This window comes from Mytilus edulis, chromosome 13 (assembly GCF_963676685.1).
Source record: "Mytilus edulis chromosome 13, xbMytEdul2.2, whole genome shotgun sequence".
Classification (NCBI taxonomy): domain Eukaryota; kingdom Metazoa; phylum Mollusca; class Bivalvia; order Mytilida; family Mytilidae; genus Mytilus; species Mytilus edulis.
The window spans coordinates 50,008,848-50,030,130 of NC_092356.1; the positions used below are offsets into that span (position 1 = coordinate 50,008,848).

Sequence of the window (21,283 nt, forward strand, 5' to 3'; positions counted from 1 at the left end):
AAAAAAAAGCATAAATTCTGGCACAGAACTTCTGGAGATACCTCCCTGAAATTAATACTAATGTATATCATGCTTAGTATCTGATGTTATTTTTCAAAATTTAGAACTGTAAATTGTAACCTGAATAATCCAGTCATTATATTTCGCTATATTTTGCTGGTCTCTGATGGCTACATTAATACCTAAATGCATTGACAATGAAAAATCATCCATCCATCAATCAATCGGAATCAGCTTGGATTTAAACTCTTGATATAATAGAGCTAACTGCTGATTTGTCACTTCTCTCAAAGTGAACCAATCAAAATCCAGATTGATAAATAGTTTTTTGTGTGTTAAGACTTCCAGGAAGAGAAATCGATTACAAGGAGGGACTGAATTATTCAGGTTTATGTAAATTATTAGTTATTTCAAACAACATAAATGTAATTATGGACACTAAATTTGTTAAGGTAACACATGGAAGTTCTTTTATTAATACATAAACATTTGTTTGATCAAAAGTGAAATTCAAACTTTTCCAGTGAATGAAAAATACTGAAAATTAAAATTTTTAAAGAATTCACAATCTGTCCATTTCCTAGTCAAATTTTCTAACAACAAAATAAGTGTTTTTAGAAGTACGCAAATTGCAAATAACATGTCAGTTTTGAATCCTCAATCCAGAACATAAAGGTTACTAGATACCAAAATCACTAGAAAATGGACAAATGTAGATACATATAACCTGAGACTTATCGGTTATGTATAAGTCCCAAATATAACACTGCAAATCCTTATCTTACCCTCTTATATATAAACTGTTCAAATCAAATTCAAATTCAATAAATTACATCGGAAAAAGTACTTATCTTGTTAGAATTTCAAAGTCTAACATAAGGTGTCCATTGAAATATGAGATCTTTTAGGTTAATCATTGTCGTTGTTTATTCAAATACACAATGTATTATATTGTTGTATTCAAAGTATTAGTTGAATAATGGAAACATTTGATTTAATACACATTTATTTTATTAATATGGAAAGGAAAAGCAAATGTAAAGAGGTTAAACAATTTAGTTTGGTATTTTCTGAAAGCAAAAAGATAAAAATAAATTCCTTGTAAAAAAAAGGTTTCATTAGAAAAACTACTAGACCAGGGAGTAAAAAAACATTTTCAAGGATATTATTAAGATAACTATTAAAATTCCAAGGTTTGAGGTGTAAATAATATCTAGTTGTAAATACATATAAATATTTACCTCCTACTCCTTGGTGTACCAAGAGCTGGTGATGTAAATGAGCTCCAGAGAGGGTCTGTATGATCAAAATCTGTCAAGTTCTGTAACTGGTCAACTATTGCAACTATAATGAGAAATAATTTATATACAAGATTACTATAAATTCAGAAATTATTGCAATGTTTTTATTATTGCGAAAAATGTGACAGGGTTATAAAGCAATAATTTAAACTCCCATTTTGAAATTTTTTATATGAATTAACCATAATTTTTCTCAATATTGCAAAAATTAAAATTGCATTTTAGTCTAAAATGATAGGAATGCATGCAACAACTTCTGAATTTACAGTAAGGTTAATTACATAAATTATCCATGCCTGCAATATCAAAAAGAACTTGTCCATTCTTTAAAAAAATCTTTAAAAGGACATGAATTTCAACAATATAATACAAGGAAAGGTGTACTGGGAGATATTGCTCAGTATGTATGCTAATGAAATGAGGACTGCCAAACAAGACTTGTAACTAACTTTCACCAGAACCATCAAGGAGCTGTAGACCAGTTGTACAGCAAACTTCACTGTTCCATCAGGAGGGTCATCTAGGGACTGTAGACAAAGCAAAATGACCAGATTTAGGTATACCATTTTGGAAGAACTTACTAGAACTTAAAGGTTAACTTACCAGATCCTTCAGGGGTACCATCTGGGGACTGTAATCCTAGCTGTACAGCAAACTTCTGTATAGCATCTTTAACACTGAAGTCTGTCATATCATGCCATTCTGTGAGAATCTTCTGTAATTGTCTTCTAACCAACAACTTCTGGTTTTCTCTGAAGAAGAAACAATACAAATATTATCATTAAAATGATTTTTTTTCTCATATCAATCACTGACAATTCCAAATTTTTAACTTGAAAAAATTAAAATAGTTGAAGATTTATTTTTCTTCAAAACACTATCAAATTGAAACCCTCAATAACTTACAGACTCTTGACCAACAATGTTCTGAACTTTCCCGCTTGAATGGTTTTACACTAGTAATTTTTGAGGCCCCTTTATAACTAGCTGTTTAGTGTGAGCCAAAGCTCTGTGTTGAAGGCCGTACTTTGACCTATATTGGTTTACTATTACAAATTGTGACTTGAATGGAAAGTTGTCTCATTGGCACTCAAACCACATCTTCATATATCTTCTTACTATGTTTTTTTATTTAGATTATAGCATTGGATATTATGAAATGTATTTCTACCTTGCCACAATTGTTGCTCTGAATAGTCTCCTCCATGATTGGAAAGATGACTTGACCTTGAAGTTTGCCCTCTGCTGTTCCATCAGCTGTATTGCCTCCTCTCTTTCTGGTATTTGTTGATGTACATTTCTATGCCACAATTTAAAGTATTCTCTCATCAAATACATATTTAGTTCCTGTAAATAAACAAGAAAATATGAAGTGAATTTTTTATTAAAAAGGATCTCAGATAGAAAGTAAAGTGACTGTACAAAGTATAATTTTTTCTGACTTAAACACCAATTTGAAAAGGAAACTTAGCAGAACTTCTAGAAGTTAAAAATACACTGAAGCATTGTTTTACTTAAAAAGCTTTCTGGATTAAAACCCGATTCCTTTCACCTGGAGCAAAGTTTTGTAACATCCCTAATTTGAGAATTCAAGCTATTGCATCACAAACAACACTGCATGATGTTGTAACATTGAAGATATTGATTTACTTATGTTACATTTCAGATTCTTTTGTTTCTCTTTGGTGAAGTTTTAAATGAAACCTAAATGTCCAGCTCTAAAATATGAGTTAAACCACAAGACAAAACTTCTCTGCTCTCGGTGAAAAAACTTTAGGCAGTACTCGGAGTACAAAATTTGTGCTCCAAACAAAAAATCCAGTAATTTGATTGGTTGATTTCTGAATCTGAGTACGAAAATCGTGCTCGAAAGATTTATGACTTCAGGACCTGGAACCTGTCATCAAGAATCCTGACAATTTTTTTCTAAATGCTATCACTGAATGTGACCTACAGCCTGAAACTCATTTGGACTCTGGACCCTCCATAATTATAAGTAAGTAAATTATTTATTATAGTGACATGTGTAAATATGTACAGATTATAAATATACAATATATGATAAATATTAATACACCCGGCCCAATGGACCTATTAAAAGTTACCTTGGTTTCTTTAGTTTCATATTTATCCTTTATTTGATCAAAAGCTTTTCCTCTCCAGCAGAAGAACAGTTGTTTTACCATCTGTTGATTGTGGAATTTAACAGCAGAATGCTTCCTTTTGATTACAGCAGACCAACCAATTATACAACGCCTCAACTGATTAGTTGATGTTTTGGCTTTGATCTTGACCTCCAATTGATGGATCAAATATTGTTTTCTACAAGAACAATTATAGAAATGTTTTTTTTTCTTTCTTAGAACATCAAGGTTTAAGAGCATATAATAACAAAAAGATCTAACTTATGATGTTTCCATGAAAAATTTGATACAAAGTTGTTTTCAATCTTGACAAATGCAAACAAAAATATACTCTCATAACTGATCTTTTGAAATATTTTAGTTTTACTTTCCAATTTTTTTTTTATGATAAAAAAATCAAATTTCGTATTTATTACTTTTTTTGGGAAAAAATACACAAACTAGAGCAGTGACAGATTGGCAATCATCAAATGCAAAGAAATATCAAATAAATAATAAAACCATGCCCAAACTTCTAAATTTTACCTAGCTGCTACAAATTAGGCCTTTACTTACCTCCAGTCACCAAAAGCAGCTCTCAGTTTCTTCCTGTCACACAGTATTTTGTTCTTTCTACATTCAGACTTATGCTGCACCAAACCATGCCATGAAAGAAATGTTCTGTAAACAATTAAAAAATGATTAAATTTTATAATTAGCCCATCAAAAGGTTGTTTTAATTGAAGTCATTTTTGCGCCTGTCCCAAGTCAGGAGCCTCTAACCTTTGTTAATTTTGTATGATTTTTAATTTTAGTTTCTTGTGTATAATTAGGAGTTAAGTATAGTGAACTTGTATACATTTTTGTTTAAAGGCCAGCTGAAGCATGCCTCCAGCTGCTTGAGTTTCTCGCTGCATTGAAGACCTATTGGTGGCCTTGGGTTGTTGTCTGGTCTTTGGTCAGGTTGCTGTCTCTTTGACACATTCCCCATTTCCACTTTCTATTTTATTTATGAAAGAATAAGAGCACAATTTATAATTGATGTATTTTAGCTCTATTTTTCTTAATAAACAATTTTACTATGAGAACTTACTCAGATAATAGAGAACCTTCTCGTCTTATTAACATAGGTCTGATCTTTAACCTCTGTTCTGCTGCCTCTTTCCATTTGATGAAATGTTGTTTCAGCAGCGATGTTTCCAAGATGGCTCTCGTTACGTCTGCTTTATGTTTCTCTTCATCTATCTTTCTCTTTGCTTCCTTCCATCTATCAAACATGACTGAAATGAAAAATAATGTGAGCATTTGTACAAAATTGAAGCATGTGTCAGATTTGTAAAGAATAACCAACGATTTTCTTACAAAAAAAAACTATATATTGTTGAGACATAAATTTTTATTTGAAAGATATAAAATAATTATATGGTCACCAAATATTTTTTGGTTTATTTACCACTCTGTAACTTAGTGTAAAATGTCAAAAATTACATTTCGCTGTGACTTTTTATTAATTTACATCATTATAATACAAATTTATTTATCATGTATCAAAAACATATTAATTTAAAAAAAAAAAAGTTGGAGATTTAATAACTTTAGGATAAATTTCAGCATGTTTTGCACTGATTTTATGTGCTTCCTATATAAATATTCACCTATTTTGAAAGAATTCAATGAGTTATATTTCAGTAAATAAATGAGATAAATGCATAAATAAATGAGATAAAAACATGTTTAACCCTGCCACAATTTTGCGCCTGTCCCAAGTCAGGAGCCTCTGGCCTTTGTTAGTCTTGTATGATTTTTAATTTTAGTTTCTTGTGTATAATTCGGAGTTTAGTATGACGTCCATTATCACTGTACTAGTATACATATTTTAGGGGCCAGCTGAAGGACACCTACTGGTGCGGGAATTCTCGCTACATTGAAGACCCATTGGTGGCCTTTGGCTGTTGTCTGCTCTATGGTCGGGTTGTTGTCGCTCTGACACATTCCCCATTTCCTTTCTCAATTTTATTATTTAGCTTACCGTAGATGTATTCAAAATTTTCCCAAATTTGTGATAAATACCATTTACTGTTTTCAAACTTTAAAGAGCTGGTTTTTAAAGGAAAAAATCTGTAAGTTGTAAGTCATGAAAATTTCAGTATAACTTGCGATCATTTCTAATCGTAAGATTTTTTGTGAAATGAGTCACAGAGATATAAAAAAACCAATATTCTGCTACATCTTTTATTACTGCAGAATCAATCAACCTTGCCAAATAAAAAACATGTTTTTATTTATAGGTTGCTGTCCTATTGCTGTCTTTCATTAAATACCTACCTTTCTGAAGACAAAGTTGTCTATGAGGTTCTGTTGTAATCAGTAATCTATCTAACAACCTGTGATGGCAAACAGTTCTCCACACCACAGCTGCCTTCCTATATAAATAATGATGAAACATTTATGACAATGCTACAGTGGTAAATATTTTAGTTCATATAATTTTCAAACTCTACTACTTGTACAAAATTATAACATAAGTGTTTTCCGGGTTTTTTTTTCATTAGCATTAAGAATGGCTTGTCTTTTCATCCTCAACATTTTCTATATATAAATATAAACTATTCTTATATCCATATATACTTTCTAAGATAACTTGTAATGATCTGTGATCACAATTTCATGTGTGCTATGAAAAGAATAATATGTCACTGTTCTATGGAGTATCTTAAAATGTTTATACTAGACTCAAACCTTGATTTTCTTAACTTTAATTTGATCTTTTGAAGTATGGACTTTAATGTAATTCAAAAATGATAAGTCATCAAGTGATCACCTCACCCGCAAGTAGTTTTTAGTTAAAGCCGTATGATTATCTTTTATAATATACAATCCAACGGGGAAAACTTCTCCATTTTCCAACATTCCCATAACTTAACTGGCTAACTCAAACAGGTTAGTTGCCCATGCAAAAATTTAGGATACTTGTCTGAAAAATTTACAGTCAACGATGTAAAAGAGAAATTGCTTTGTGCATTTGTACATCCCAACCTAAATTTCTTTTAGTTGACCCTGAAAATTTGAGAGCATTTGGAATTCATTCTTGGAACATTGCTTCACCAAAAAAAGAAATATTTACCTAGCACAAGTATTGGACCAGAAACTTTTAGCTCTGTGTAAGTCCAGTTTATCTTCAAATCTTTTCTTCCAAATTGACAGGTATTTAACTTGGACAGCCTCATTCATTCTGTGTACAAATACTCTCTTGAACGCCCTGGTGGTATAAAATATCAAAATCAAAATCTTGCTATATGCATATTACAATTTTTATATATAAATGTAAACCTGATATCATATATACAAACATATGAGCTTTGTTAGAGTAAATCTTATGTATAGCTGATGACTATATGTTAACCTCTAAATGTTTTATATTTTTGATTTTTGGGTTTGCTGTTTTCTTTGATTTTTTATCCCATTAAATACTTTATTCCTACTGTTCTAATATATGTCATTTTGTTACAATTGATTATTCAAAAGCAAAATTTAAAAAAAAATACTTACTTCCCGCAATAGAAATGTTTAAAATATTACAGTAACAAACATATCCTGTTTTCATTATTTTTTTTACCATTATTCTAGCTCATTCCTAGTTTTGATTTTCTGTTTGGAAACATTGACAAGTTACTATTCTGTTGTTACGAAAAACTGAATATTGGAATTCAATGCATTTTTATATTTTTAAAAGGAAGTTGATATTGCTATCTAACAAAGCTCATATACCAAACAGATACATGTAGTATATCATCAAACAAAAAGTATGGTATATGGGTAATCAAAATATATTTTATAAATATATAAAAATACAAGAGACATAGCATCAATTAATTGGTTTATAAAGAAAATTGTTTCCAAGATTTGATTTTGATGATTCATAATTTGTTTCTATTTTTTTTTTTAACCACTTTGACTCAATTAACTATTTTAAAGTGTAGACACACATTGAAATTAACTTGTAGAATTTGCTGTCTCTGGACCACATAATGTGAATCGACAAATGGTCCAAGGACACAGTTATCGTCCTTTGGTTTTTGTTGTCTACAAATATAGTCCCTAGTTTAAACAGTGTATAACTTGCATGTTTTACTTGGTACACTTTCCCAATTTATTTCTTGATATTAAATGCATGAAATATTAAGTAGGGGGATGTAATTACATGTTAAAAAAAAATTGGGTGCAGTTCAAAAAAGTCAAATTTTATCATGTCTGAAGCTGTCAAACTGAATTTTACACCCCCTTAACACAGAATTGTCAATATTTTGAGTTAGAGCTAGTAGAAGTTTCAATAATTTTGATATTATTTGTCTCACTGATAGTACACTACACTGTAAAAATCTTTTTGAGAAAGAGCAGGTGCAATTTGTTTAATTTAAATTTATTGTCTAAAAGAAATGCACTACGAAATAACTGTGTTCTCGGGCCAAAAAAGGTTTTTCCAGGAACAATAACTCTAAATGTTTCAAGGTAGATACTGACAATGATAGTTGATACATTCAACCTAGCTCCCAAAGTTGTTTAGACAACTTCTAAAAACTATATAAAAAAAAAATGATTAAAAAAGACAATTCTGACAAAATAACTCCAAACTCATACTAAACATTTGACGTCTTCAAATGGAAACTTCATTCTTATAGCTCACATTGCCATTTGTATTGAAAAACAGGAGCTTACAAAAAATAAATCAAATGTAAATGTGCATCAAACAAATCAAGTCATGTGCTAAGAATGGATGCAGCTGAAATAAACGTGGAATTAAAAAAAAACACAAAACTGCATCAGATTAAAAATAAAAAATCATGATGGTAGATTTGGCAGGAAATTAAACAAAAATAGTGCTGTTAAAAAATCTAAGTGATTAATAGAAAGACAGGTTTTAAATCAAATGATAGACAATTAAAATCTTTAAAATTCAAGTTTTAAATCAGATTTTTACCTCTTTCTCTCCTTCCTTGATCTTGATGAAATTTATAATTTTTAATATTTGTTGATAAGTTGACCTTATTCATCGAAGAATTCGAGCATAAAAATTGAATCAATACACAAAAGTAAAAGATTTTCTGTTAAAGTAGAATGTTGCAGAGAAGATATTTAGATATGATGAAATTTGGTACAGTACTTTATAATTTTTTATAGATTTTTTAATGTGCCTGTCTTCAGCCAGGAGTCTGTAATTCAGTTGTTGACTTTGATTGCTTTCTATCAATATTTGTTTTTTGTTGATGATTTTTTTATAAACCATGTTTTTGGTTTTCAACTTTTGAATAATTTATATTTGTGATGTTGAGTATTTTATAGCTGACTATATGTTATGTGTTTTGCACATTACTGAAGGCTGTACTGTGACCTATGTTTCTTACATGGAACCTCAATCTAATAATTAACTCATTGAAAATAATACCACATCTACTTATTCTCATATTCACAGGGAGATAACTCTGTAAAGTCAGCTAAACGTTTTTATTACGTTGTGTTGTAAACGGAATATTAAGCTTCTCAATGATTAAAATTGGTGTTTGTCAAATTGCTATATAACCAGTGTAATTTTTGTGACCAACGGTTGGTTCAAAAAAAATTTAATTTTCATATTTTTATTAAAGTCTTAAAGTAAATACTTTGACAAAATTTATGAAAATTAAACGAGCCAAATTAATTTTTGTGAAAGTGTTGGGTACCACCTTAACATTTCAATATTTCATTCTATGGAAATAATAATAAAATATGATTTATAAGCACTACCTGATCATTTTACGATGACTAGTATGCTCATGCCAAGCCTCAATAACCTGTCTGACTAGCGCCCTCTGTATAAACACCTCAGCACCATGTCGTCTTCTCTTCAGTCTAGCCACGTTATCCTTCCACGTCTCAAATGTTTCCTGTAGAACGTCATGACGAATTTTACCCTCAATTTCAATCCTCTCATGGACATTTGTCTCCCATTGTATCTTCCATATTTTCCAAGCATTTCTGAGAAACACAATAATAAATCTTAATTAACAGGATTAAGAATATATAGAAAATCATAAATAATTAGATAATGCATGAGCGACTCATTTTAGAAAAAAATCTTACTAGAAAAAAGTACTCATGAATAAGTCATGGACATTGCAGTATAACCTACAATGGCTGATTAGACTTTTAGTTGTCAAATTTTCATAGTAATAAAAAACATTGAAATTACCAGTAATTTTTATTAATATTTTATATTAGATTGTTAGAAATCTGAAAATTTGACTGCTGCTTGAATTTATATGTGCATGATACTATGCTTTATTTGTTTTGTAGAAGTTTTTATATTCAGTAAAAAGCTCACCAGAGCTTATGTTTGTATGTTTAATGCCAAGCCGAATCAAAATAAGGTTTTCTATTCTATTCCATAAGTTTCTTTCTGATATTCTGGAATACCTTTTAACCCTCTTACCTAACAAGTTTTTTGTGTGAAGCTTTTTGAGCTCTCTGTGTTAGCAGGTGCTCTCTCCACTGTGTAAAGGAGTTCTGTAGAGTCGTTATGGTCCAGTGCTCTATACTGACCAACATATCTCTATGTCTTTCCTGCTTCAGAATCTGTGTCACATGTAGCCACGCTGTCAACACCTGGTGTAATGTTCCAGTCCTTTAATCAAATAATAGAAGTATTTAAAAATGGTTAATTATTTTTATTACCAATTGAGGAAGTTAAATGATTCACAATCAATATTAATCTGTATGTGATATATATTTTTCTAGTGATAAAGAGGCTTACCAAAGCCTGCATCATTCAACTGGAATTTTTTCCTTAATTTCTCAAGACTACAGAAGATATTTTTTTAAAAGTGAGGTCCAAATGGGTTGGTTTTCATCAATTTTCTAAATATTCAAATTGCTGTGCCATTATTTTTCAGAACCAAAAAATTGCATCCAAGTTTTTCATTAAATCAGAACTACATATGTTCCCTTGTTGAGGACTTTACATACATCATTCCTTTCATATTCATTTAAAATTTTCAAAGATATATCTGTGAAAAAGATGAAAACGTAATATTCCTTAGGATTTCAATGGCAGCTGGTGGCACCAATGCAATAATTCACCAGAGATGAAACGTAGTGGTAGTGATAGAACCCTATTATGGTGCACCCTATGTGTGTAATCAGTTATATGCATTACCTATGATGTTCTCTGGCCACCCTGTGTTTGTGGTATACAACAGTAACTGTTTTAAATGTCTGCTTTACCAGTTTTTTGTTATGCTGCTTCCTATACAAACAAATAAAAACATTTATATTTAAACACTGCTTACTTAGTAAAAATTAATTTGTATCTTTTTTCAATGAAAAGGAAACTGATGTGGATAAGTGTAATTCTTCTTAATTGCTCAGGATTAAATATTAGGGATACACATATTAATTCTGTGTAAATTGTCATGTGTACATGGTTCCTTGAGTAACTAGCTAATGTGTAATGCTTTGAAAAAAATTAAGTGTTCACTTTGTTAGGGATTGTTTGTTATTTTTTTGGGGTGGAGGCTGTGTAGAAGGAGCAAGACTAATATACTTAAAGAGAAAAGGAGGTATAAAATTCTATTAGCAAAAATTAATATCCAGGGGTTTAAAATCATCATAAATTTCTTCAAAAAAACTGTATTGTCCCTTTTGAATGTATGTATTCAAAACAAAAGCCTGCAATTCAAGAAATTAGATATGCAATAACAACAAACAGTAAGGAGATAAAAGACAAAGATAAGATTTCCGTTCAAAATCTCTAAGAAACAGAAATAATTCAAATCCTTAAGGATGATAGAAACATGATAGAAACATTCTAAATGCCAATTGCTTATAGAATTTCTCTGAATTATAAGCAAATGAAAGCACTCCTAAATTTTGTTCCTGTTTCACTCTATGATCACCTAACAAAAACTAAGAACAAAGCAGCTTATATCAAAATGCTAATTATGATGGAATTTAGATGATTAAGAATAATTTAACAAGAAAAAATAAATACCAAGTCTTTATAAACTTCTTAGTCGAATCTTTAAATTCTTACAATTTTATTTGGGACTAGAAGCATTCTTCCTATATATATTTGTACTTTTAATTTAACAGTCATATTTTTAAATCAAATTTTGTTGTAAACAGAATAATATAAGAAAATAATTGTTCAATGACATTAACTACCAAAAGTTACATATATATGTCTTGAGTATGCATTTACATACAGATATAAATATATTCATAATATTAATTTTAAAATTGAAATACATCATGTACATGGTAGTAAAGAGAAAAGCATTTTTAAAGATACATGAATTTATATAATAAAAGAATTTTAAATTTTTCTTCTATTTTGATTAAGCTTAAACTGAGAAAATATAAAATCATATTAGGCAAACCACTCATATATGCATATATTAATTCAGGTATTGCTGTTAAAATTGCAACATGTATATCATTAATAACAATCCCATAACCTTTTCTTAAATCAAAAACCACCCCAAAACACAATATTCCACATCTTCATTGCAACCCCTACCATAATATATTTCTAAGAAAACTCCATATCCATGAATAACTACAACAAAACAAATTTCTCATAACAAACTGCCATGCAAAACTGTTAACAATTTAATGATATAAACTGGAGTTGATTTCACAAAAAAAAATTAGGATTAAGATTGATCGCAAGTCATGAACAATTCAGATTACTTACGATCAAGCTTAGTTGTAATTTTTTTGTGAAACTGACTCCATAACCTTAAGTTTTCTAACTCATTCTAAGTATGCTATAGAAACATTACACAAAGAGGGATGTCATTCATTAAAAACATTACACAAGATGGTATGCCTTTCATAAACAGTCCATACCTCTAACCATGCATTTCCCACTTCCAAGGATTTTAGGGGGTTTCATAATAACAAAACGATTTTAATGCAAGTAATCCTCACTTCAGGAGGAAAAAGATCTCCAGGATTTGAAATTAGCCAATGATCCCTAAAAATTTGGTGTGGGCTACTAAAATTTCTATATATATTGGCTACAACATATTAAGGTGTGGATTTTAACTTCAAACCCTGATATCAAAGTAAGTTTAAAATCATTAAAGACCTGAAAACTAAGATAAGATTTGGACAAACACCTTTTTTAACAGATTTTTTTGTTTTAAAAAAACTTGGAGTGACCTTGAAATTGTTTAACACCATTGTACCATGCAAGAAGACTGTAGTGTTGTGATATCATTGAGTCACTCAAGCATCAAATGTAGGTCAAAGAAATGTAAATATTGCTGTACAACACAAGATGATTTCTGGTGATAAGACCATGAATATTTTACCATAGATTATTAAGAAATTGACTGTGATGCAAAACTTTACCAAGTTAGAATAAGAAAGATACATGTATACCATGCTACCTCGGAGGATACAAAATTTCTTCCCTGATAAGCATAAAATTTATTTCAAATACCATCAAAAAGGTATATGAGCTGCATTGAAGAAGCATAGTGCCCAGGGTTTGAAATTAGCTGGGACCCACTCCCCAATGGCTCCTAAAATGTTGCATGATATACTAAATCTACTTTTCTTGTAAAGAAATATAAATATTGGCTACCATGTCAAAAATTATTGGATTACTTTTAAAACATTTTAAATAAACAAATAACGATGAATGAAAAATCAACCAAAATAACTGACAAGAGAGCCTTACCTCCTACAAAAAAAAGGGAGACAACTTTATATAAATTCACATTTTTCATGAGCAAAGTATTATTGTACATCCTTTCACTTTTTTTAAATGATGATTCGACTGTAAAATAATTGAGCAAGATAAAGACAGAGTATAATAGATTTCCATGGTAGTACTGTTATGATCAGTATAACATTCACATGCCTAAAAACTTACACAAAATGTTTCCTGGAAAAGATCATATACATTAAATTCAAATTATTATCTACAGAAGTAAAGAATTCTCAAATTCTTTGATGTTTATTTCAACGTTTTCTTGCTTGAAAGATATAAACATGAGCAACATTTTTTGCAGAATGAACCTTACCCAAATTTTCTTCTCTCTTTGAATTTTTCCCAAAAAGGCAAAAAAAAAGGTTTTGTCAATTTAACTAAATCATCAGAATAAAATAAGGACCTAAGAGTCTCCAAATACAAATGCTGGAAATGTAAAATTTAATATCTGGGAAACCACAGTTTAATTTCAGATATAATATTGTAAGGATAGACAAAATGTGATAGTCTAGGGTATGTTTACATAATACATACATAGCAATCTCCATTTTAGATTTCTTCTCTTTAGACAATGTTGTAAACTGTTTCCAATATTCTACTGCTTGATGTAACAAACAGGACCTGAAATAAAAGTACCATTTTAAAATAGCTTTTTAAACATTAATATCCAACCAAAAGTTTTCATTTATGATGGGCTTTTTCTAGGAGAATAAGGATAATGTTTCAACCGTCTTTAAATTGCATGAAATGCTTCATACTGGAATTGCACATTTCATGCATGCAAAAGAGCATTACTTCTGAAGAAACAAGAATGTGTCCCCATGGATGCTCCATCCATACTATCATTTTCTATGTTCAGTGTACCGTGAAAATAGGAGATTATCTCTAATTTGGCATTAATATTAAAAAGATCATATCATAAGTAACATGTGTACTAAGTTTCAAGCTGATTGGACTTCAACTCAATCAAAAACTACCTTGACCAAAAACTTTAACATGAAGCAGGACCGGCAGACAGACAAACAGGCGAACAAACGAACAGATGAACAGATAGACAGAGGGACGCACAGACCAGAAAACATAATGCCCATAAATGGGGCATAAAAATGTTTTTGATTATACATGTACACTTATTTTTGATAGATAAGGCAGTTTATGTTTGAACAGGAGTTGGTAAAAAATAGTATTCACAAAGTATTTAAACATGATAAGCAACAAATAATTTGAAGTAAAACTAAATTTTCTAAACATTAATGGTTCCAGGGCTGTTATTTTTTGTGAGTTCAATGCTCAAAACATTTCTTGGTTGATTTAAATTGCCTATCAACATTAACTTAAGGTGGTACCTAACACTACAGGGAGATAACTCTGTAAAATCAGCTAAAAGTTTTAATTACGTTGTGTTGTTAAGGGAATATTAAGCTTCTCAATGATCAAAATTAGTGTTTGTCAAACTGCTATATAATCAGTGTATTTTTTCTGATAAAATGGTTGGTTCAAATTTTTTGAAATTTCTATATTTTTGTCAAAGGGCGAAAGTAAATACTTTGTCAAAATTTTATAAAAATTAAACAAGCCAATTAATTTTATGGAAGGTGTTGGGTACCTTAACATCTATATTGTTGCTTTCATCAGCTTATATGATGGCTCTTGTTTTTTTTCTCTAATAGAGAAAATAAGCAAAAATACAGTATGATGCTTCTTTGCAACAACTTCTTGCCAGTTGTTTAACCTACATACTCCAAGTCAATTTTAGTCTTTCATGATATTGGTGTTTGGTCTCAGGTCCTGCAGTCATAAATCTTTACTAAGTACTCAGATTATGCAATTTGTGTTCAAAACACCAAATTCAGTATTTTGATTGGTTAATACTTGAGTCTGAGTACAATAATAGTACTACAAAGTTTTATGACCTTAAGCCGTGATCTCTCAAAGTCTATTTTAAGGATCTTGTGTTGATGGGATGCTGCAACCTCAATCTTTACCTATACTCTTCTATAATTCAAATTAATCATAACAAACCTGAAGTAATGATCTGCTGCATTTTCTTTCAGTCTCATCTGGAATCTACAACTCCATTGGTACAATGACTGATGTAGTAACTTTTTGTCCAATGCATTTCTTAGTCTTTTCACTCTGAAGAAATTAGTAGAAACAATCAGCTGGTGTTGCATTTAATATTATTTTAATACAAGTATATCTCTGAGCTATATAATGTTTACAAGTCACGGTCACAGATATAAAGTCAAGACTTGAAAATCATATTTTATATTAATAAAATTTGGATATATCTAATCAAATGTATGCTTTGTGTATGTTTTTATCTATAAAGAAATTCAGACACCTCATGAAATGAGCCTGAAAAGATAGCTGATGGAATCTTAATCTGAAATTAAGTTTTCTAACATTCCTATTGCAATCCTATTTCATGTGATTTTTTACATTTGTAAATAGAAATATATATGAACCTATCCGTCCAAAATCTATTTTCTGGAATGTCGAAAGTACTTTAACAAAATATGTTTCAGTACATTTTGATATAAGACAGGAAATTATACTGAATACTTTTTAGTTAGGTTTATGATAAACAAATTATCCATATCATATATAAGTTTACCTTTTCATGTATACAATGATGGATTTAAATTTATAAAATACCCCTGGTGATTTCATATTCAAAAACCTTTTTAACCATTAAATTGTGTATAAGTAGGTCTCCTTTGTCAAGATTCCAACTTGTAATTTTAGGAGAAATATTTTCCTTTTCAAAATTATTAATTTGAAAAATGCAGAAATTTTATGCTTCAGCACGTCAGCAATAGTAGATAAACAGATCTTGCCATCATAATACCATATATAAAGAATCATTTATTGCTTAAGTTTGAAATTTATAGAAATCATAGATTTATGCTAATATACTTAAAGCAATTCAGTTGAGTATCCTTACAATTATCTAGTATTTAACTACATTTGTGTAGTTGAATCTTTGTTTTAATTCATACCTTTTTGTCAGGTCATATCATTAAAAATGTTTAGTTTGTTTTTTTTGCTTTGGTTTCAATTAATTAACTATTATACATAATTGTTAACTTCTATTTCATTTTGTCTCTGGTAGATAGTTGTCTCACTGGCAATCATACCACATCTTCTTATTTTAATATAAGATAAAAACATGCATCCTACCTTATAATATTAAGTGTATTAAACAATAAAGCACACAGTGTTAAATAAAACAATAATTTCCATTTCCCAATTGGTTTTTCCATTTTACCCAGGGTTGCCAACAAGGATATACTTACAATGAAAGCTCCACGCTAAATTTAAGGTCCTTTCTAAAATTGTTACATAATGATACACATAGAATTACTTATTTTAAAAGAAAGAAGGAGCTTGGAAAGAAACAAGAGTGCACATACTAAAATGTCTTGCCTGCTTTACTTATTAGGGTTGATTTTATAATGAAAGTCTAAAAGACAAGAGGCTCTCAAGAGCCTGAATCGCTCACCTGAATTTTTTTGGTTTAATCTCTCATCAATGATTATTTTGGCTTTTCAATTTATTTAAATGTTCTTTGAATCGTCCTATTTTCTTCAAAAGCAAAAAAAAAATCATTTTCTCCTATGTTCTATTTTAGCCATAGGAGCTATGTTTCTTGACATACAAGGAAATGAAATATAAAATTTATACTAGATACTCTGAAACTCTGAAACTCATTTAGCCTAAGTTTGGCTGAAATTGATACAGCAGTTTCAAAAGAGAAGATTTTTTAAAGTAAGTCAACATGATGAACAAATTGTGAAAAAAGGCTTTAAAGGGCAATAACTCCTAAAGAGGTCAATTGACAATTTTGGTCAAATTGACTTATTTGTAGATCTTACTTTGCTGATCATTTTTGCTGTTTACAGTTTATTTTTATCTATAATAATATTCAAGATAATGACCAAAAACTGCAAAATTTCCTAAAAAATTACCAATTAAGTGGCAGCAACCCAACAATTGGATGTTTGATTCATCTGAAAATTTCAGGGCTGAAAGATATTGACCTAATGAACATTTTTACTCCATGTCAGATTTGCTCTTCATGCTTTCGTTTTTGAGATATAAGCCAAAAACTGCATTTGACCCCTATGTTCTATTTTAAGTAACGGCGGCCATGTTTTTTGACGGATCAAAAATCAAAGCACACACATTGTGCAGGATAATCTAAGGAACAATCATGCTAAGTTTTAACCAAATCCATTCAGTAGTTTCAGAGGAGAAGATTTTTTAAAGTTAGCAAATATGATGAACAAATTGTGAAAAATTGTCATTAAAGGACAATAACCCCTTAAGGGGTCAATTGACAATTTTGGTCATATTAACTTATTTGTAGATCTTACTTTGCTGATCTTTTTTGCTGTTTACAGTTTATCTTTATCTATAATAATATTCAAGATAATGACCAAAAACTGCAAAATTTCCTTAAAATTACCAATTAAGTGGCAGCAACCCAACAATGGTTTGTTTGATTCATCTGAAAATTTCAGGGCTGATAGATCTTGACCTAATGAACATGTTTACCCCTTGTCAGATTTGCTCTAAATGCTTTCGTTTTTGAGATATAAGCCAAAAACTGCATTTGACCCCTATGTTCTATTTTAAGTAACGGCGGCCATGTTTTTTGACGGATCAAAAATCGAAGCGCACATTTTGTGCAAGATATACTAAGGAACAATCATATTAAGTTTCATTCAAATCCATTCAGTAGTTTCAGAGGAGAAGATGTTTGAAAAATTGTTAACGACGACAGACGACGACGACGACGACGACGACGACGACGTCGACGACGACGGACGCCAAGTGATGAGAAAAGCTCACATGGCCTTTTAGGCCAGGTGAGCTAAAAAAGGTTTTCCTCCATGTATCACATAACTTAACATTATCAATGATCCATGACAATGAGGTCAAATTCAGAAAAGCCCTGTCTGACAGACATGCAACTGCCAAAAAAAGGTCAAGGACAACAGACAAATGACAGCCTGGAACTTTGTAACTTAAGTCAACTGTATATAAGGTATGAAGCATCCTGATCTTCTTACTCCTAAAATATAGAACTTTATACATGTGAAATAGTTTCTGGCCCTGTCAGATTCTAATCCATGGCATTCATTCTGAGTCTTTCATCACAGGAAAAACAAAATTGATGAAGATACATAATATAAATAATTTTGAAAAGAAATGTCTCAGCCCAAAAATTATTTAAAGAACTGTCTTATTCTATCAATATAGATAGATGGTTTGTTAAATCAATATTCCTTTCCTGAAAAAAAATCTTTTAAAAAGTCTTGGAATGAACTTGCATTTTAAGAAAAAAGAAAGAATTAAAGAATTTTACTAAATTTTTTTTAATTTCAAGAGACATTTAGTTGTTAGTATCATATCTTCTTCTTGGGGATAATTACAAAATTTATTGTTTCTCAAAACTGCAAGAGAAAAAGTTAACTAAAATGTCATTTTTAAACTTATAATAATAGACTAACCAACAAAATCAGATATGTATTTTTTCATATTGACTATTTGAAGAGGTGTATATTTACTGTATGTAAACTTAAACCATTTTAATGAGTATTTTAAAAGTCTGTAAATTATTTCAGATCAAATGGAACCTAATTTTAAATCTTTTAGATTAGGTATAATTACATACTTGTGAATTTTAAACCTACTGGAAAATAATTATATGCATCTAATTTTATGACTGACTAAATAATGTTTTACCAAGAAAGCATTAAAATAAAGTAAAATATGTTGGATCCATTAATTTATTAACAAATATTTAGATAAACCACACAAGGTCCAATTAAATTAAGTTTTGAGTGACACTTTTCAAATTATTTCAGCAATGTCAAAAGGTCAGAATAAAATTGATCTAGTTAGGATCTTCCTCAAGGCCAGGAAATTTGGATTCAGCATTTATTTTTCTAGGATTTGGGATGAAACCCCTTTCTATCCTTTTCTACAAAGATCTCTTATGTTCATGAGAAAGGAAGCTAAAATGTTAGGTCAAGCATGAAAAATATATATCTTTATGAAGACTATTAGTAGTTTGTATATAATTTAAGCAATATTGATGGTTAAAATTGATTTTTAATTTTTAGTAACATATAAAGAAAATTAAAATCAAATCATCACTGCAATACTTTCATGTTATAAAATATTCAAATGTCGATAATTATTACAAAGTTATATTAGACCATTAAAGGTAACATAATAAAATACAAAAGATTGTGAATATTTAAAGAATGTGAACTTAGACTTACTTTTGTGATTCTGACGTAAATACACGCCATCTTGCAAATGACATCTCCAGTCTCATCTTTATATTAGCTTCAGCTCTTGTCTTCCACTGAAATTATACATATTTATTCAATAAAATAAAGGGGGAAACTATATTTCATGTATTTAAAATGGTATTCGTGGGGTGGTGCTTTAAACTAGAGAAATAATCATTTAAAAAAAAATTATAGCTTCATGGCTTAATATCAACCTCTGGGACTTTAAGTCCTGCTAGCTTTTCATAAATTTTCTGAATAATGGAAACTTGTGCATCTTTAAACAAGTATGAAAAAATCTTAACTTCCTCACTGAAAACCTTATTCTTCTTGGAAAAATAGACATTAATGAATTAGATATCCAATTTTGTACATAATCAAACATATCCAAATGATTGATTTTGGATAAATGTACAAGCGACAAGTCCATATATTTCTTCAATAAGGACATTAATGAATTAGATATCCAATTTTGTACATAATCAAACGTATCCAAATGATTGATTTTGGATAAATGTACAAGCGACAAGTCCATATATTTCTCCAATAAGGTTATTTTTCCCAAAGTTCCCTTTCAGAAGCATCCTCCATTCTAATCAAGCTCACCTTAATAAATGTTGCATTGATGAGAGCACCTCTAGCCCTGGATTGTAAAATCTCAATCTGTATTCTAGATCTACTTATTGCCCATTTAAAGGCATTCATTCCTTTCCTTAGAGTATGTTGTTTGTGGAGAGTATAAGCAGCTCTTTCTCCAGCATGGGAAATCCATCTCCGTCTCCATTTTTTAAGCATCCGTTTTAATAGATGCTCTCTGTTGAAAATTTCTGCCCTGTAAAAGTCAATATGATTTGTTTAATTTACATTGCATACAAGAACTGATTTATTTATTGTAATCAGAGCACTTTTCTCAATAATGTTTATTCCTGTCTCATTAACCTTTACCTGACATCTCCTTTTTTTTATTTGTAGCGGTAAAATTTCAAAAAGATATAAATACCAGTATATGTTGTTTAAGTATATTTTTATGAATTGACTGAAGAAAATTATTGTTACAGCAGCTTTTTTCATACATTTATGAAGCAAAATTTGTATCATGACAGAGTCAAGTTCTAAATAACTGTCTCTTGCCAGTTTTTGTCGCATCTGTTTCAATAGCCATGGGGCATGAGGCTGTTGCTTTCTCGTGTGTTTGTCAATGAACGTATTGCCATCAAAGCCTCATGTAAAATTTCATTATCAGGTCTATTCAGAATAAGTCCTTATAATCATTTTCTAATAATGTATAGTTTGTTGTTGCATTAGCATCCAAAAATATCATTTTTAATCTGAATGTTATGGTTTCCCCTTGAATCATGTGAAAAGACCTCAGAATTTTAACCTGTGTGGTTATTTATTTACATGGATGACAGATATGTAATTTTTGCATTAGCAACTATTTTCATAGTTTTATCTCAAACAAAATGGCATAGTCTTTAGGAAAGCCAAATTTTTGTGAGTAAGTATGGTAATAAGCTGCTTGCCTCTTGTCGAATATTCAAAAAAATAGATACAATTTTTAGATATGCTCAAAGAAAAGACATCAAAAGTTATATAGTTTATCTGATTTTCAAACTTTGTTGATTGTTTTCAAAATATTATGCCCAAAGAGGCAGGTATTCAACAAAAGCTTGAAACTTTTGCGACCGCCAATCTACACCATTTTATTGGTAAGGTTTACTCAGAATATTTTTTTTAGTGGTCTTTCATGCTCTTATGTCCAGGGTTGTTGTCTCTGACGATTTTTCTCCATTCACA

At 30.0% G+C, this 21,283-nt stretch overlaps 1 protein-coding gene across 2 annotated transcripts in view; it reads right to left on the minus strand.

Annotated features, from left to right (window-relative positions):
- LOC139499879 (uncharacterized) overlaps window positions 1–21,283 on the minus strand; it is a 65,472-nt gene that overhangs the window by 17,159 nt on the left and 27,030 nt on the right. Inside the window, exons 7-23 of one of the 2 annotated variants that reach the window (XM_071288453.1) lie at window positions 20,093–20,318; window positions 19,475–19,560; window positions 16,478–16,510; window positions 15,201–15,314; window positions 13,713–13,799; window positions 10,614–10,703; window positions 9,891–10,082; window positions 9,206–9,436; window positions 8,403–8,423; window positions 6,549–6,683; window positions 5,750–5,847; window positions 4,518–4,704; window positions 4,001–4,105; window positions 3,407–3,623; window positions 2,473–2,648; window positions 1,905–2,053; window positions 1,242–1,344 (exon numbers count right to left, since the gene is read on the minus strand). In XM_071288453.1, the coding sequence (XP_071144554.1) occupies window positions 1,242–1,344; window positions 1,905–2,053; window positions 2,473–2,648; window positions 3,407–3,623; window positions 4,001–4,105; window positions 4,518–4,704; window positions 5,750–5,847; window positions 6,549–6,683; window positions 8,403–8,423; window positions 9,206–9,436; window positions 9,891–10,082; window positions 10,614–10,703; window positions 13,713–13,799; window positions 15,201–15,314; window positions 16,478–16,510; window positions 19,475–19,560; window positions 20,093–20,318 (2,250 nt within the window). The remainder of the gene's footprint in view (window positions 1–1,241; window positions 1,345–1,904; window positions 2,054–2,472; window positions 2,649–3,406; window positions 3,624–4,000; window positions 4,106–4,517; window positions 4,705–5,749; window positions 5,848–6,548; window positions 6,684–8,402; window positions 8,424–9,205; window positions 9,437–9,890; window positions 10,083–10,613; window positions 10,704–13,712; window positions 13,800–15,200; window positions 15,315–16,477; window positions 16,511–19,474; window positions 19,561–20,092; window positions 20,319–21,283) is intronic. The other variant, XM_071288454.1, reaches the window with a different exon arrangement.